Source organism: Pogona vitticeps, chromosome 1, assembly GCF_051106095.1.
Source record: "Pogona vitticeps strain Pit_001003342236 chromosome 1, PviZW2.1, whole genome shotgun sequence".
In the NCBI taxonomy this organism is placed as follows: Eukaryota; Metazoa; Chordata; class Lepidosauria; order Squamata; family Agamidae; genus Pogona; species Pogona vitticeps.
In genome coordinates this window covers 246,625,843-246,641,538 of record NC_135783.1, presented here as the reverse complement: position 1 = coordinate 246,641,538, position 15,696 = coordinate 246,625,843, and the positions used below count along the sequence as shown (strand labels likewise).

The following is a 15,696-nucleotide window of genomic DNA, read 5'->3' as shown; positions in this document are numbered from 1 at the left end:
CTGCTCACAGAATGTTTTTGTGGGGCCTGCCTCACATACCACCAAAAATGTGGCTTGATATTAACTTCCAGATGAGTATTTTTGAGGTTGCACACTGCAGGTGTCCCTGAAACTGTCTTGAAAAATGTATTACTACTCCTGAATCTTTCAAAAGTAGCAGTTCGCCTTCCCCTCTCCTCTGGGGAAACAGTTGTTGTGAGGGTGGGGCATTTGATGGTGCTGCAAGAAACAAAATGGTTTGGGAGGGGAAATCACTATACTTTGCCCACTCACACTCTAGGTTATTAGAGTTATTATCTTTTTCTTGTAGGTATAACAGGACCTCCATATGCTCCAAGATACACCTTTAGATTGAGTTCTGTGAAGGTTAGGGAGAGCAGGTGTGATGTTATTAGGGATGTTAGTTTTTAAATAAACCTGTTGCTTCTTAGAAAGCATAAGACTTAATACATTGAGGACACTGGTTATGGACTGGGCTAATCTGTTAGTACATAGATGAGGTTGTTTAAATAAGCTTTGAGCAAAGCAAAGTAGAAAATATTTAGGGGACTGTGTAGGGTTTGCTGAGTGCTGTACCCCACTATATTCTAACTCGTTTTCTCTTCCTCCTGAAGTATAAGCATCAGTTTGAGGACACCAGAAAGGAAAAAAGAACACGGATTCCGTACAAACCAAATTATAGCCTGAATTTGTGGAGCATCATGAAGAACTGCATCGGCAAGGAACTCTCCAAGATCCCCATGCCAGTAAGTCCCCCTGGCTGGAACCTGACATCTGTCTTGTGCCCTGCAGAGTTGGAAAGGGGGGGGAAAGGATGGGCACCCCCACCCACACTCTGTCCTTTCATCACAAGAAGTGGAACTGACTGCCCTGCAGCTCATTTCGTGGCTTTGAGACTTGGGACAATTCCCAACTTCCTTCCCTTGCCTTTCCTTCCTTGTTCCAGAAAGGATCTTCTGCTAGTAATTAGCTTCTTCTGTTTCTAGGTTAACTTCAACGAGCCCTTATCTATGCTGCAGCGCCTCACGGAGGACCTGGAATATCATGATCTGTTGGACCGGGCAGCCAAGTGTGAGAGCTCCCTGGAGCAACTCTGTTACGTAGCTGCTTTCACTGTGTCGTCTTACTCCACCACTGTCTTCCGCACAAGCAAGCCATTCAATCCCATCCTAGGGGAAACCTTTGAGCTGGACCGGCTGGAAGAGAATGGCTACCGTTCCATTTGTGAACAGGTGAAGAGCAGGACACATTCCCTGTATGGCCTGTTTTCTGTGAGAGTTCTTGTGGCATTTTCAGTCCTGAGCATATTAAGTTCCATTGAGGAGTGGTGAATATGCTTCCAAGTGAATGCCCTTCAGTCCAAGCTAGTTATCAGAGCTAAGAAAAGTGAGGTGGCTTGGTACTTTGTTTTTTGCTCTTTTGAGAAGGGCAACAGCTCCCAAAATTTCCCAGCTATGGCCTGTGGCTGTCTTGACTGGAATATTCTGGGAGCGCAAAAAGTAACTCTCATATATTCAGGATGTTACCTCTTTACTTCCCCTTTTGTTACCCTTAGCATTTGAATTACTGGGATGGAATCTGCTGTTTTTTCCCTTACCTGTTTTTGGTCACGTCCCCTAGGTGAGCCACCACCCTCCAGCTGCTGCTCATCACGCCGATTCCAAGCATGGCTGGACCCTTCGTCAGGAGATAAAAATCACCAGCAAGTTCCGTGGCAAATACCTCTCAATTATGCCACTTGGTAAGTTTTCGCCAGCAGTGGCATTAACTTGGTAAGTTAATGCCACTGCTGCAAGTTGTTGTTGCAGATGTACATGGCAGACTAATAGGGGCAGTTTGGAAGGTTGGATTTCATCTCTGCTTGCTATGTTGTGTCAGATTTTGGGATCGGCAGTGTTTTCCTAGCTAGTATTAGGCTGTCTGGGAAAATTTCAGGCCCTACAATGAGGGTACCTCAAGAAGAAGGGAATGGTAAAGTACTTCTGAGTACTCTGTAGCTAGAAAACCCTGAAAAGGCTTACCATAAGTCAGAATTGACTTAACAGCACACAATTATTTGTTATTTTTACAGTGAGAGTTAGTCAAATATAATACCTTCATTAATGCATTCTTCCTTTCTGTATCCCCCTTGGAGATATTTAGAACAAGTGCTTATTTCAAAACTTCAGGAAGTAGACATCTAAAGAACTAAATATAATGGGCAGCCAGGGGGAAATATGCCATGACTGAGCAGCAATTAGAACCTTGGTCTTCAGTATCCAAAGCAAATGCTCCTGTTCAATGGATTTGTTCTGTTTTACCCCAAATTCCAGCAAAGATGCTTTCATCAGTATGCAGTTGTCCTGAGTACCATCTTTTTATTTCAAGGTACCATTCACTGTATCTTCCATACGACGGGCAATCACTACACATGGAAGAAGGTCACCACCACAGTACATAACATCATAGTGGGCAAATTATGGATTGACCAGGTGAGTCAGAAAGTGGGGAAGTGGATGGTAGGATTATATTGCAGCCAGATACATCTTCTGGGGGTAGTTCTGAAAGCCAAGATCTTAAAGATTTTTTTTCCTGCGTCTCCCATCAGTTTGATACTTTTGGTCATTCAGCTGTTTTCAGTTATTTCATCAATGGTGCTGACCCTCCTTGACTCTGCCTCTTGTTTTTTCTCTCTTCCAGTCTGGTGAGATTGAGATTCTGAATCATAAGACTGGTGAGAAGTGCATTCTCAAGTTTGTTCCTTACAGCTACTTCTCAAGAGATGTGGCGAGGAAGGTAAGAGACATTGTGCTTCAGCCCTTCTGGTATGGCAACAACAATGATGGCCCTTCTTTAAAAAGAGACAGAGAAGGGGAGTTGTTTGGAGAAGCCATATGTGCACCAATGACTTTTATTAGTTGACCAGCATACCTGGAAGGTGGGGTTTTCCCCCCTCGTTCTGAAAGTTTGGATGCTGGTTGCATGGTCCAATGGAGAACAGCCTATTAGCAGAGAGAGGAATGTTTTTCAGCTAACCAGAGGAAAGTTAAACCGTGGTTAATCTCCTCCATAACAATCTGTGTGTAACCTTGCCGCAACAGCAGTGAAAAAAAGAACAGTGTCCCATGACTCTGGAACTTCTTCTTGTAACAGGTCACTGGAGAGGTGTTAGATTCCTCAGGAAAAGTGCATTATATGCTATTGGGTACGTGGGATGAGAAGATGGACTGTTTCAAGGTGATTCCTGGGATGGAGAATGGTGGTGAAAGCCGACAAAGAGCACACGAAGTTGAGGACGGCAGAATCATGCTGTGGAAGAGGAACCAACTCCCGTGAGTAAGGGTTTGGTGATCCAGAGGTGTAGAGGGCGTGGATGCGTCCTCCAGCTTGCCATCCTCCTATGGTGGATGGCATGTGGGGATTTGACTGAGAGGCTTGCTGCCCCCTTGACATCTTCTTTCTCCTTCCTTTACAGAAAGAATGCGGAGAACATGTACTATTTCTCAGAGCTGGCTTTAACGCTTAACGCCCCAGAAAGTGGCACTGCTCCAACAGACAGCAGACTTCGGCCTGACCAGAGACTCATGGAGAATGGGCGTTGGGATGAAGCCAATGCCGAGAAGCAGCGCCTAGAGGAAAAGCAGCGCATTGCCCGCAAAAAGCGTGAAGCTGAAGCCATGAAGGCATCCGAGGATGGTAAGAGTTATATTATTTGCACTTGTAATTTTGAAACGTGTAGCAAAACTTTTGCCCTGTACGTGTTTCTGAGGTTTTTCCTGGGGTCCTAGGCAACAGACTCCCCAAATCAGAAGCAGTTATGGGAGTTGTAATCTGAAACATCTGGAAGGCCAGAGATTCCCCCAGGGGCTATAATAGGACCAAATGAATTACTCATACAATCACTACATTGCAGAGCTAAGGGACCTCAGGGATCACCTAGTCCAGCGATGGCGAACCTATGGCACGTGTGCCACAGCTGGAACGCAGAGCCCTCTCTGCAGGCACACAAGCCATAAGTTGCCAGATCGCTACCCTTGGCAGCCAAACCTGAGGAGGCAGCTGCAGCCTTGGTGCTAGCGCCCCGACAGACAGTGGGCCAGACATCTGGAGCAGCTGGCACTGAGGGGATGGGGTTGGGCACGATTGGAGGCAGATCTAGAGTGGGGTCTGGAGGCACCTCCATGCCTGGGATTCCCCCTTCCGCTGCCGCTTCCGCCACTGCCCCTTCTGCTGTCACCGCTGCCCGCTGGGTTTGTTTTTTTCCCCCCAGTTTGGGCGCTCGGGCTCAAAAACATTCACTGTCACTGACCTAGTCCAACCCCATACAGCGAATCAGAGTCCATTGATTCTGGCATTTATTAATTGCTGGCTACCAGTGCCTGTTCAGCATTCCAAGCAGTGGGTTTTTCTACATATGCTGAGATAACTTTTTCACTGGGAATATTGGGCATAAAATTGGCATGCACAGATTCTCACCTTCATGCAAAGCATGCATTCTTCTATTAAAGAGTGGTTTCCCTAAGTGGGAAAACTTGGCATTATATTCCTGGGGAGAAAGGCCAGTCTAATGCCATTTTTGCATCTTTGAGGATTCTTTGCCTTTCTTCCCCTTATTCCTTGCTGCCTTCACCTTTTCAGGAACTGCTTACGATACCTATAAGCCATTGTGGTTTGAGCGAAAGAAGGACCCCGACACCAGGGAGGTGGCCCACGTGTACAGGGGAGGCTACTGGGAGAGCAAAGAGAAACAGGACTGGAGCATGTGCCCCGATATCTTCTGATGACTGGAAGCAGCAGCAGGACTATTATGCAGATGGGGAAGAGAAGAGGGCTGGAGAGGAGCAGCTGATCATGTGACTTCCTGCTTAGCGCTTTCCTCACCAAATCTGTCTGTCTTAACCAATCACTTGTTTTGAATCAATCACCCAATGCAGAATCCAGCAGAGGTGATTGGCTGGGTTGCCTTAGCTGATTGAAGCTGACATTGGTGTCTGGATTCCTGGAATGTGGATGGGGACTAGTAGGAGTAAAAGACTGCATCCGTTGTTTCTCCACCACAAGAGTATCACTCTCCTTATGAGCCCCTTGTGTTTGGGGGTAAAGAGGGGAACAACACTGTGTTGTGTGGATTCCCACTCCCCTTCCCATTTTCAAATAGGGACAGGCAAGACTGTGAATGTATGCTTCAGTTTGAAGCATTTGTTGGGAGAGACCCAACCGTGACCATAGGGAACGCTGTCTCATTCCTTCTTCCCAAGCCCCCTCTGGCACCCTAAATGTAAGTGAGACTTCCGAAGCATTGAGGAGAGGTGACAACCCAGTCCTTTCCTGGAACCATCAGGTCTCTTGGTTCACATGGGTAGTGAAGCAACTGCTTGGGTCCTAGCAGGGTAGTGGGGGAGAACTGTGGTCTCAGTGAAACCGTCTTTTGGGGCGGTATCAACAGACATTCACCTGGTGGTAGGAAGTTGAAGTTTCCACTTTTCCTTCTCGGCCCCACTTTTCATACCAGGCTCCAGCACCTTCTCCGTGTGCACTTGGGCGGGAAGCAGTGGTGCAGGATAGAATCTCCCTCTTCCTAAAAGCCCTGGCCTAAAGCATTCTCTGGCTTAATGCACACCTGTTTATATGTATATTATATATATGTAGAGAGAGAGAGAGAGAGAAATCTAATTTTGGTTCTGATTTTTTTTTTTCTGTTCCTCCAGCCCTGCAAGAACTTCTTTTGTAACACGTTGCCCTTTCTGTTTCCCGTCACTGCCCCCAGATCTGGGGAGATGTTCTGCAGAAAGTGTGACAGTAAACATTGGTTTGTCTTGCCTTTAATAATAAAAAAGAAAGAAAGAAAGAAAAAATCGTCTTTGAGGCAGAGCCAGATTTCAGTGGCATCCATCTTCAGGCTCCTCACCCTATGCAGCCCCAGGCAACGAATCCATTAATTCCCTTGGGAGATAAGGAGGCTGTGGGAGCTCCCCAGCTGGCCTTGGGACAGCTCTTTGATTGCAGCTCTCAAAGCTGCGTCCCGAGACTGAAAAGGTGCTGCCACTGTAACCGAGTGGGCTCAGGGTCCAGAAGCTGCCCTCCCCCACCAGGACCCCACATGTGGGGAGGGGAGGAGGTGTTGGTGGAGGACCACATGGCAGCCCTTGGCTAAGAATCACACAATGAGGTGCCTTCCTTCTGTGTTTTCTCTCCTGTTTTCCTTTTTATTTTGATCCTTGACTTCCAAACTTCAGCCACTGAAGGAGTAAGAGTCCAAGGGGTGCTGGCTGGGAGAGAGGAGGCCACCTGCCCGGCCTTCCCACCAGCAAAGAGCGATGCTGCTCGGTGGGCAAGAAGGGGCTGTGGGCGGGGTCTCTGTACCACTTGCTGCTCGAGTAAGGTGTGCAGCCTGTGCCGTGCAGCAGGTGGAGGCTGATCCTTTCTGGCGTAGCAGTGGTGTGGAACCTTTGCCGGGGAGGGGGGGAGAGAGCAGATGTTTTGGATCTCCAACTTTTAACAACTCCAGCTAGTTTAGCCAATGTGAAGGGATTATGGAAGTTTCAGGTAAATATTTGGAGGGCTGAAGGTTCCACACCCCTGCTGGAGAATAGCAGGCTTTAAAAGAGAGAGAGAGAGAGAGAATATCCCTGCAATTCTATTTTTGGGGTTATTTTTGCCTTACTGTCTTTTTTCCAAGAAAACTAAATTAAATAATAAAACCTGAAATATCCAGAGTGTGTGCCTGTGTGTCATTTCACTGTCAGATCTGAGGGCTTGATGGCATACTATATCCTTACGTTCCCAACACACAGCCCAAGGTAACCGGCCCTGGATGACTTTCGTTCCCTGCCATGTCCTTGGCCTTTCTCTTTATAGCAGCACTCAAGACAAGACCACGCATGCATACAAACCGCTCTGACTTGGGCTTAGCACCTGTATCAGTTGATCCTGGAAAGGGCTGGCTGTGAAGACTCATGGGGCGCCATCTGAAATCCACTGCGCTCGCGCTTCATAGAACTGCCCTATTCTTTTAGGGAAAATAAAACTCTTGGTCACTCAATGAAGCTAGGCAGTGGTTATGTTGTGCTCAAAGGTGTGCTACATGGCGAAAGTTACTGGCGCAGAGATTCCTTCAACCTCAACTGCTGTGTTGTTAAGCAGTTTCACCTGGACACTCTGTAAGGTCCTGTAGGCTGGGACCTGATTGTTAAAACTGGACAACTGTTCATTTGAGTAAATGAGCCAACATGAAGCCCATCATTGCACCAGGGACTTAATGTAGAACTCTTAAAGAGAGGAATGGCTACATGGTTCCATCTGTTATGTGTCTTTCCATTGCCCAGTTTCTTGCATGTAAACTCAACAGGCTTCCTTGCGTGTAAAACTGGCAACCCCTGTTATGTAGCTGTGGCTTCTTCAGACCACATGCGGCTTGTTCCAAATAAATTGTACTCTGTTATAAAGAGCAAATACTATGTTGCTGCACAATGAGATAGATTCCTCTGCATCACAGACAAATCTAATTGTGTTCATGTTTGCAAACAGTCTTTAAAAAAAAACAATTTCAAAATTTATTTCTATCCTACTCTGAGTGGGTTCAAATTTGGGAAAACCCCATTCCCCTTCTTGTTCCCCAAAAAGTGGAGATAGTCCTTTTTTTTTTTTTTTTACAAACACTTTTGTTTTCAAACAATGGAGTCCTATGAAGAACAACTTCAGTTGGACCAATGGGTCCCTCAGTTTTTTCACATTTAACATAAGGTCCCTTAATTCAGGCATCACTAAAGAGTTCACCATCGGAGGTTGACTCCAAACCGTTCATGATCTGAGGGCTTTCTCGTAGGCCTCCTCAGAGTGGGACATACAGTGCCACAACAGGGGTGCCGAGCCCACTGTCCCTCCGTGGGTGTTTCTGGCTGAGGGATCACCACAAGCCTGGCTCACTTCTTCCACCAATCTTCCTTCTTGGGATAGACCTACACCATCCATTCCACTGGTTGTGTTTCTCCCAGCTGTACTGCAGATCCTTTATTTCCCTTTTATTCTCTTTTCCCTCTTTTCCTATCTTACTCCCCTCAGGTCTCACGTTGTGATATTGCTGTCTCCTTTCTATTTCCTCAAGGGGCAGTTTCATTTTAAGATGCTCTCCTGACCAGGGGTCTTCTATTTCTAACCAACCCCATCCTAGAGAAATGTCTTTCTCTTTCACCTCCTTTTTTCTTTCTTTTCCTCCTCCTCCTTTGCTACCGCTGTCTCCCAGTCTAGCTCCTTTTCACCTTCTAAATTCTCAGCCCGTCACCAGATATCCTTCTCCTATTGGCTCCTCCCTTTTCTCGCCCTCCTCTCGCTTTGCTTCTTTCCTGTTGCTTTTCTCCTCTGTTTTCAATTGGGCCATTTTTGCGCTGGAGGGAACAGCCCACACTCCTCTCGGCTGCTGGTTAGTGTTTCCTTCTCACTAACCTGCCTTTTCCTCAAAGGGGGAAACAAAGTTGCTCACACTATAAAGAAAAAGTACAAATAAAGCAAATCATAATAAAAACCCCATATAATCAAGTTGAAACATGAAAACACTATTGCGTTTAAACTGTTTAAACACACCTTAATTAAAACAATAAAAGAGTAAGCACTGTCACACGCCTGTTTAATGCCTTGCTCTCAGCAATTGGTTGCCATAGGCCTAAGTCAACAGAGAGGCCTCTGCCGGCTGGTGGAAAGGAAAGGCAACAGAGAGGAGCCCATCCTGTCTCCTCTCGGAAGGGAAGTTCCACAACCTAGGGACAGCCATTGAGGGATGCCCTAGGTGGGGGAAGAGAATGGACTTGTGTTGCAGGCTTTCAGTTTGTTCTGTGAAACTGTAGGTCTTGCCTTTTTCAAGACAAAATATGTACTGAAAACCATGTTGCTGTGTGGTACGAGCCCACCCTTGCTCACTTTCCACGGGTTAAACCTCTGGCACCGTTTTCCCTGTAACCTGCTGCTTCCATCCACTGGTGTGGCAAGAGGCACCGCTACCCTATCTAAAACTAGAAGAAGAAATACTTGCATATATGACAAGCGCAGGAAGAATTATGAACACCTGGGAACACTGGCTTTTTGGCCCAGTAACTCCTGGGACCAATTTCCCGGTCGGCATGGCCAGGGGGAGGGGAAGAGCTGCCCTCCCCTAAAGGAAATGGGTGGGGTCCGTGAGAGCTGCTGGGCACCATGTGGGTGACCCAAATCAAAGTTCTTCTAGTTGGCTTGCGTTTCCATGGCAAGTGGTTTTGTTCAGCAAAGCAGCTAAGCATGAATCATCTTCTATAGTCTCTCCTTCCCTAAATATACCTATGATCACATCGTAAAGAGTTGCGGAAGACCTCCAACTTTAAATGAAGGGATTCTCAGATCGGGGCAGACCTGCCCACCTCTGTGCTTGGGATTACTGAGACAATTCTCGGCCAAGTCCCTGACAACGTTTGTGCACTTTTTAGGTCTCAGTGAGGACCCACTTTGGATAAACAGAGAAACACAAAAGGCCAGGCCAGGCCAGGCCATGGACTGAATGGTGCAAGCAGGACAGAAAGGCACCAGTGGATGTCTATGGAGCTGGGTGCTTTTGTCTTATTTTCCCACCAGCTTTACTTCTGCCAGGAGAAACGCCAAAAAATGAAAAAAAAATGCCCACAGCAGGGCCAGGCCATGGACTGAATGGTGCAAGCAGGACAGAAGAGCAGCCGCAGTCGCCTACAGAGATGACACTGTGTTTCATTTTCCTACTTCCAATCCCCCTTCCCCCACTCCGCTGAAAGCTCCTATCAGCTTTATAAGGCAGCCACTAGGAAGCCAGTGAATGAGGAAGGCCTTTAAAAGGACAATCGGCATGGCCTTCCTTGAGGTCTAGAAAGCAAGGCAGGGGCCATGTTCTCCCGCACTTTCTGTCTTCCTACATTTTTCTACCCTTTCGATCCTTCCCTACCGCTTTCTGTTCCTTAGATCTGAAATCAGAGATGCTGACGCCACAAGGCTTTGCTGGTGTAACCAGCCACTTTGAAGCAAGGCAAGGATGCTGAAGTCAAGAGCACACTTGCATTGTCTTCCTGGTCTGTATTTATTTACCTACGTACCCCCCCTTTCTCCACTTCCACCAACGGCAACGACCCTTGAGTGCTGAGTTTACCACAAGGGATCTGTGGGTGTCTTCCTCCATCTCATTAATGACTCTATCCTCTTTGGTCTTTACTCTTGATAGCCAGAGAAATGAACAAATATGCCGGACTCCAAAAATTTTCCCATTTGTGTGACTGAATCCTGTCACGAGCTATAATCTGGCTTTCTGATTCATTTAACTCAACTGTTCTTCCCAGTATTGTGCCTCCTATGGATGAGGGGAATGAACAATGGCCTGATGTCAATCATTGGTTCTCCACTTTGCAGACAAGATCGCTTGGATCTGCTCTGACTTAGATGGTGGACTTAATGTGAGTGCTGTTGATGAAAATTTGGTCCCCGCTTAACCTGTTGTAATGGATAAGTTTCAGACTGTGCCACCCGAGAATGTGGACAGGATCTCTGGAGAGGTGTGTGCTGGACCCTTGCACTTCTTGGCTAATAAATGCAGCCAATGGGGAATCAGCTGAGTGGGGGAGGAGAGCGGGGAATGCCTCCCAGTAAGTAAGTGGGAGGTCCAGGGAATGTTCTGTTTACGAAATGGAGGCATTTGAAATGGTTTTTAAAATGTTTTTAAACTTATTTTTAATCTTGATTAATGTTGACTTGTTTTTACTATAGTGTTTTGGAAGTATTTTAAACTTGTTATTATTGTACAGTTTTAACTGTTGTGAGCTGCTTAGGTCCCATATGAGGAGAAAGGCGGCATAGAAATATAACTAAATAAACAAACAAACATCTAAAGGGCCATGGAACTTCTCCCCCGCCTAGCTACTAATTATATACAGTAGTAAGAATACTCATGCCTTGGCTCATTTTATCTTTACCAATGGTAAGGAAGGAATTCACATTTTACACAACACCTGTTTTTACCATGTGGATCTACATATCAGTGATGAGTCTCAAGGGAAAAAGAAGTCCATGATAGATTTACAGTTTCCAAGCAAACACAAACGACAAGGTTACCTTTCAGCTCCAAAAGCTCTCTCAGCAATGGGGATGGCACAACATTTGGGCTTTCTATGGAGATACTGACTGTGCTCAGGGAACAGAGAATGAAAAATTATTGGTGCCAAGGAGGGGTGGGTGGGAATGGCGACTTTAGATGTCCTTTTACCTGGATTCTCTTGGTACCAAAGTCAGGCCTAGCTCCTCAATTCGCTTTTAGCACCACAGTTTCATCCTGGAAAAAAAGTGGAACAAAAGCTTCAGAGCATGTGTAGAGGGCTTCCCCCTCTCCTCCAATTCTGCTGGTGAAGAAGTAGAATTTCCAGTCTGGTTTGGGTGCAATAAGAAAGAAAAAATAAGTGGTGAATAACAGCCACACACCATCAATGGGTGAATTCTTATGACAGGAATGAAGGGAAGAGAAGCCATTGCTGAAGGCTGGGGAACACAGTTAGCTAATCAGGTACTGGAATGTAACTTTGAATACGGAGACACTGAATGTCATTTTTTAAACTGGACTGTTAATCGTGCAGAGAGTGCACACTGCACTATCAGCCAGTATATAAATCAAAGACATAAATAAATCAACTAATAAAGTTTATTTTTATATTTTTAAAGCTTATAGACCACTTGACTTAGATAAATCACTACTCAGGGCACTTTATGTAATAATGAACCGTACAACCAAACCAAAAAACAATCAAAAGGAAATAACCTCATTTATCCTTAACGAATCAACATCAACCAAAAAAACGACCCTCAGCTCACCCCGACATACAGTAAAATCCCAACCAAATTACACTAAATCATAGGAAAACAAACAACATATAATCCCAATAGAACAGAGAATTATAAAATAGTATCAAAATACAAAATACGGGTCAAAAGAAAATGAATGAATGAACGAACAAAAAGAACCTCTTTGTAAGACTCATTATTTTCGTTCGAGCAGCCAAGCTAACATTCTCCTTTGCTATTTACTCCACGAACACAAAGTAATTCTTCGCCTTGCGCGTCGTTAGCGCTCGCTACTTCTGTCGCCCTCAGCTTCCCAGGAAAAGACTGGCCTCTCGTTTCCTCTGGTGGCAACGCCTGATGTTGCACGTTGAAACACCGAAAAATACTAAAGACAAAAGGGGGAAAAACGTCTCCGGCCTCAGAGAATTGGTGGGAAGGGTATTGAAACGCTTCCCTCAAAATGGCTCGAGAAACACATTTGGAAAATCACTTCTGCACGTGGTTGACTGCCTCAAAGGCACTTTCGCCATCAGTTTTGCTCCTGTAGATTCTGCTCCTCCCTTCATCGTCCTTGTAAAAAACACCCGGGCAACGCGTTACCCGGAGAAGTCACCGACTGCAGTGAACTACTTTGCTTGTAACTCGGTGCCTCCCAAGGCCGGGATGTGGGTTTCCCTTTCTCTCTGAGGAACCTCGCTGGGAAGCGGGGCTGGGACCTGCTCCTTTGCCGCGGAACAGACCCGGCCCGCAGCCCGGCGGAGGAACGCCCGCCTCGGATTCCCGCCCTCGGAGCGAATCAGCAGAAAGGCGCCTCCTTGGTGGGAGGAGAGGGAGATAGAGGGAGAGAGAGGCGGGTGGGCAGCGCAGCGCCTCTAAGCGTGGGAATGAGGGCCCTTCCTTCGCTCCTCCGGACCCTCCCTGACTCCTCCAGCCGGATGAGTCCGCCGCCAGCGCCCTCGAAGAGAGAAGTGGGCCGGGCGGGACGGAGGGAACGCAGCGGCTGCAAGAGGCCGGGCTGGCACTCGCGGAAGGGATTACGCGCGGCGCTTTGAACCATACGCCGTGCCTCGGAGAGTGCAAGGCCGTGGCTCAGGTCTCTGTCCCCTCTGGAGACCCACCTGGCGATCGGATTGCTTTTTGTTTCCATTGCTTTCGGATTAACCCACCACCACCACCACCGATAATGTTGATCCGGTTCCTTTCTGGAGTCCACTCCAGATGTTAATGCCGTTCCAAGCCTTCGCCACGTCTTTTTCGCTTTACTGAGAAGTCTTTTTTGCTCCCAGCGGCACCTGTTGCTTCATCTCAGGAAACTATCACTTTAAGAGCTAGGGGAAAGCGCACATGATATGGCTCTGTGGCGCAATGGATAGCGCATTGGACTTCTAGCGTGATTGAGTCATTCAAAGGTTGTGGGTTCGAGTCCCACCAGAGTCAAAAGTTTTGATGAAAGAAAATGACAGGGCGCAAACTAACGACACTATGCCTTATAGAAATCGTTGGGAGTCACGCTGATTTCCTGGTGAAATAAGCGAAAGTACAGTGTATGAACCTACGCATGAAAGACCTGAGGCTGGGTGGTTTGCCTTCCCCACCACCACCGTTTGTTTAAGGGAACGCTAATGGCTGATTTGGAGCGGGAGATCCCAGAAAGTGCCGGGGCACACACACACACACACACACACCCAGCTCTGCTCAAGTCAACGTAGCCGCTTATGAAGGGTGTACAGTACAGGCATTTCAGGCAGGTCTAAAGGTGCATAATTAATGAATGTAATATCTGGCTTACTTTTTCTAATTTTAATCTTGCACCCCCACCCCCTTGGGGTCTTGGCAGGCCCAAATGGGGCAGCTGGAACCAGACCCAAAGAAGCCCCCTCCCTGACATTTTTGATTGATCCACTATGGTGCAACTCCCATGATCCTCAACCAGCATAGCCAATAGTGAGGGATGACACAAGTTGCCGTCAGACATTTCGTGGGTCCCAAGAGTGTTGGGGAACCTTGCACACCCTTTTGTGACAACATGGGTGGAGGTGTGGACCAGCCGAACCTATGAGATTAGTTTATCTTGAGGAGGGTGAAAAAGTAGGCACCCCAACTCTTGAGTAGTTAAGGGACTGGGTTCACAAGCCAATTGGATACCCTTATGGTTTCAAAGATCACTTGCGTACAAGACACCTTATACTATCCATACCAGTCATTTTGATAAACTCGTTTCGGTTCCTCTGTGCCACCCCATTTAGTGCCTTTGCAACCCCAGGTGGATAGTGAAGTTGTTTCACTTCTCCCAGCTTTGTGTACGCCTGGAATGGTTTCTTAGCTACTTTTAGGGGAGTACTATAAATGGGCCTGTATAGAGCCTTGGACAGTTCTGTGGACTTCAAACAAAAGATGTAAGAGGTATAACATGGAAACAACGTTGGCATTTGGAAGAAGAATAAACAGAAACAACTTGAAAGCTGTGCACTTTGAAGGAAGTACAGAGGCAATTTCATCTGTTGGAAGTATTGGATCAAGGTTGGACAAGAAGGGTTTAGTTCCAAAAGTTTCCAGGCTTTTGCTGATTTTTAAAATTGTAAACATTTGTGTCTGATCTCCAGAAGCTAACCGAGCAGCTGAGGGGTTTGTGTGAAATAGGGAGTCTCCCCAAATCCAGAATGTCCAGATTGGCCCAAGACACTTGTGACCTCCATCTTTTATGCCCAAGTTTGTGCTGCTCTGATGGGGGCAGGGAAGGGAGATTTCCACGTCCTGTCACATCGTGTCTTCTAAGCAAAAGGAACCGGTACAGCCACGGAAGTCCAGATTATAAATGAGAGACAAAGTCTCAGGATGTAGAAATTAGAATCAACTTCTTTATTCTGTGTTCGTTAAATGGGTAGCTTAAAAGCTCTGGCTCAACGCGTTTAGGGGAAACCTTCAGGAGCTAAGCATAACACAAAACCACATGTTAGATATTGATTCATTCACATTTTCTTTTGAAAAGATATATATATACACCTGACTTGGGACTCTCAATTTTACATAAATACATACATTTACACTGAGCACATTAAGCATATAAAACATATTAGACATAATATAAAACACATACCGACCTTCTTTATACTCTCTGCACCTTTCTTTGGTCTACACCAGCTCCAACACTGATTGAAAGTGTTGGCACTGAGAAAGGAGGCATTTGTACACAGCTTTTTCCCTTTTTAATAAAAACCTTTCACAGGGACTCTGTCCAGGATCCAGAACACCAGATCTTTTATTGTATGGTTCATTTCTGTAAAATGGCCAACTAAAGGACTACCTAGTCGTTAAATTACTAAGCGGCATAGCGGACCCGCAAATGTCGGAAACAGGGCGCATTCTAGCAAAAGACAGGGCAAAAGCCGCTGGGGGCGGATTTCACGGATCGACCCCATTGAAGGGTGAAGGTCGTCTGGCGTGGGTCGGCGCCCTTCCTCCCTGCATGGATGGGCCCAGGGGTGGGAGGGGAAGAAAGCCCAAAGGAAGTCTGGGGGCCGGGGCGGCAGAAGCAGCAGACCGGGCGTTTTGCGCCCTCTGCACGGCGAGCAGGTGTTTTCTTGGGAAGCGGGGTTAGCGGGTCTTATGGCCCCCCACTGGTGCTTGCTTGGGGTCAGGCATGTCGCGGGCGGTCCCCTGGGCGACTAAGTACCGAGAGGGCGCCGGAGCAACTGGGAGGGCTGGGAAGAAATGCGCGAGAAAGCCGACCTCGCGGGGGGGCGGGGGGGCGGTGAAGCGCGGCTACCGCCACGTGGGCTGGAAGGGCGAGGAGGCCAGGGGCGCGGCGGCGGCGGCGGCGGGGGGGGGGCGGCCCAGGGCGCGTCCTGCTGGGTGGTGCATTCCAAACAATAAACCACCGAACAGCGTCTCATTGGGATGACT

The 15,696-nt window shown here is 47.1% G+C and overlaps 1 protein-coding gene, 1 long non-coding RNA gene and 1 other non-coding gene across 3 annotated transcripts in view; 2 read left to right on the top strand and 1 right to left on the bottom strand.

Moving 5' to 3' along the window:
* The window catches only part of OSBP (oxysterol binding protein), a 28,314-nt gene extending 22,480 nt beyond the window's left edge, over positions 1-5,834 (top strand). Inside the window, exons 7-14 of the mRNA XM_020792345.3 lie at positions 615-746; positions 987-1,232; positions 1,621-1,741; positions 2,368-2,471; positions 2,680-2,775; positions 3,133-3,311; positions 3,455-3,675; positions 4,618-5,834. Coding sequence (XP_020648004.3) covers positions 615-746; positions 987-1,232; positions 1,621-1,741; positions 2,368-2,471; positions 2,680-2,775; positions 3,133-3,311; positions 3,455-3,675; positions 4,618-4,760 — 1,242 coding nt within the window. The 3' untranslated portion in view covers positions 4,761-5,834. The remainder of the gene's footprint in view (positions 1-614; positions 747-986; positions 1,233-1,620; positions 1,742-2,367; positions 2,472-2,679; positions 2,776-3,132; positions 3,312-3,454; positions 3,676-4,617) is intronic.
* Positions 5,835-11,243: 5,409 nt separating this feature from the next.
* Positions 11,244-12,092, bottom strand: LOC140703063 (uncharacterized). The gene is made up of 2 exons (XR_012082365.2): positions 11,974-12,092; positions 11,244-11,290 (listed from the first exon to the last, which is right to left on the bottom strand). It is a non-coding gene; the product is annotated as an uncharacterized LOC140703063 (long non-coding RNA).
* Positions 12,093-13,144: 1,052 nt separating this feature from the next.
* Positions 13,145-13,230, top strand: TRNAR-UCU (transfer RNA arginine (anticodon UCU)). Its single transcript is given in 2 exon segments — positions 13,145-13,181; positions 13,195-13,230. It is a non-coding gene; the product is annotated as a tRNA-Arg (tRNA).
* Positions 13,231-15,696: the final 2,466 nt, after the last annotated feature.